Raw genomic sequence first — 2,211 nt, forward strand, 5'->3', positions numbered from 1 at the left:
CCAGACTTCGGGATAACGCACCAGCCACTTCCTGGCAATGGGAGCGAGCAGAAGTGGGACCCAGCCCCTCGCTCCTGCCCTTCCCATCGCGGCTCCTGCTTGAGAACCCGGTGCTCTGCGACTCCTCGGACTCAGCTCCCGCATCCTCGTGGGGGTGGTTATCACCTCCCCCCGCCCCCGCATGTGTGACCCTGCCCTGGGGCCCTTCTGTGTGCCTTCACACATGTGCCAGCAGCTTGTGGGCTCACCCTGTCAGCTGGCTCAGAAATGAGCCTCCGTCAAGTTAATTGCCAAACTGCTCAAAGCCTGAAATTAAACATTAAAGCTGTCGCTCGCGGGCACAGAGCGATCCCCCCCGCCCCAGCAAAAGGCAATTCTGGCTGTCCAAGCCGATGGAAGATGGATTCCCCAGCTTGGGGCAGCACCGGGATGGAGCAGCTGGTGATGGCACCTGCAAGTGCAGTGGGACAGTCCCCAGCACAGCCCAGGAGCCCACTGCTGCCAGTGCTGGGCAACCCCTGAGCAGCAGACGGTCCCTTCCCAGAGATTTCCTTCCTCTGGTACCAAATGTGCCTGTGAGAACTTCCCTGGGAAAGGTCTCTTGGATCCTATCTCTCCTTGGCTCTGCAGGGTGGGAGCCTCGAGGGGTCCCTGAGGTCTCACGGTGCTGGGGACATTGCCCAGCCTTGGGGAAAGCTCCTGCTCCCCGAGGTCACATACAACGCTTTTCCATGGGCTCTTGCTTGGAAAAACATCATCCGAAGTAGCAGTGGGGTCTGCCAGGGTGTCTCCAGGATCTGACCAGCTTCTCCCTGGCCTTGCAGTGACAGGCTGCCCCGGAGGGGGAATGCATCCTGAATGGGCCTGAGGCCCTCTGCACGGGAATATGCAGCCTCGGCACCGCAGGGGCAGCACCAGGGCAGCGGCTGGCGTGCGGCGGCATGGTGGCAACGGTCAAGATTGCCGTGCTGGGAGCCCAGGGCGTGGGCAAGAGCGCCATAGTCCGGCAGTTCCTCTACAACGAGTTCAGCGAGGTCTGTGTGCCCACCACGGCCCGCCGCGTCTACCTGCCCGCCGTCGTCATGAACGGCCACGTCCACGACCTGCAGATCATGGACTTTCCCCCCATCACCGCCTTCCCCGTCAACACGCTGCAGGTAGGGGAGGACCCGGCTCGCTGCGACGGACCCTCCACATTGTGGGGTGTCCGCTGACCTCAGTGGCGTTTCGCTGTGTAGCCCTGCGGGGTCCCAGTTCCTTCCCTTTGGGGCTGCTTCTCCCTCTGCGTTGGGGTTTGCCTGGTGCGAGGGATCACGTCCTCACGGCTACTGGCTGAGCGGGCCCAGTGTCACGTCCCTTTCTAAGCTCTGTCCCCGACAATGATGGCAAACAGGGGAAGGACGGCAAGTCGCTCTGAGGACCGTGGCTCTGGCGATGCCCGTGGCCCCAGCTGGGCAGTGGATCCCGGAGTGCTGGGATCCAGTTCCATGGCTGCCAGAGCCGGCACCAGCAAAGGGCTGGGGAAGCGCGGTCAGAGCCTTTGGGTGAAAACCAGGGGGGTTCCTGGAGAGCCAGACCCTCAGGTACCCACTGCCCAAGCCAGGCAGAGCGGGGCTGCTCGTCCCCTCCCGGGGTGGCCGTCACCAGCCCCACCGCCAGCATTGCCTGGGCTTGTCCCCCAAGCGCTGAGCCCACCAGCTCCTCCTTAACCCCCCCGTTGCTCTCTCCAGTGCTTCCAAAACGGCCCCAAAAGGTCGGAAAACGTTACCACCAGTGCTGACCGCTTCAGGGAGGTTTAATGGGGGAAACGGCGATTTTGAGCTCGTGCCATTGCCCTGTCCCCAGGGGCACAAGTTGTGCCGCCGCTGCGGGGACCTGGAGGTGCCCAGCCGTGGCTGCAGCCATGCCGGAGGGCAGCGCCGCTGGTGGCAGCACCTCTGCGGGCGCTGGGCCCTCTTGAGTTTTTAATCAGTGTAATTATACTGCTCCCGTGCCCAACGGGGACGGGGTTCTAGGGGCCTCGTGGAGCTCCAAGTTTCCCCTACGCTGTTGGGCAGGAGGCGAAGTGAGTGCTCCAGGGGCGAGGAGGAGGGTTAAAAATTAATCAGCGTGTGCAGGGAACGAAAGGTCAGCATGAGAGACAGCCCGAAATAGCAAGGGGTGATTTATTGACACGGCAGCCGCCGCCCACACCCTCGGTTCACTCCCCGC

The 2,211-nt window shown here is 62.8% G+C and overlaps 1 protein-coding gene across 1 annotated transcript in view; it reads left to right on the top strand.

Annotated features, from left to right (window-relative positions):
- Nucleotides 1-941: 941 nt before the first annotated feature.
- RASL10B (RAS-like, family 10, member B) overlaps nt 942-2,211 on the top strand; it is a 4,251-nt gene continuing 2,981 nt past the window's right edge. The window contains exon 1 of the mRNA XM_010138197.1: nt 942-1,157. Coding sequence (XP_010136499.1) covers nt 942-1,157 — 216 coding nt within the window. The remainder of the gene's footprint in view (nt 1,158-2,211) is intronic.

This window comes from Buceros rhinoceros, unplaced genomic scaffold, assembly GCF_000710305.1.
Source record: "Buceros rhinoceros silvestris isolate BGI_N320 unplaced genomic scaffold, ASM71030v1 scaffold30066, whole genome shotgun sequence".
Classification (NCBI taxonomy): domain Eukaryota; kingdom Metazoa; phylum Chordata; class Aves; order Bucerotiformes; family Bucerotidae; genus Buceros; species Buceros rhinoceros.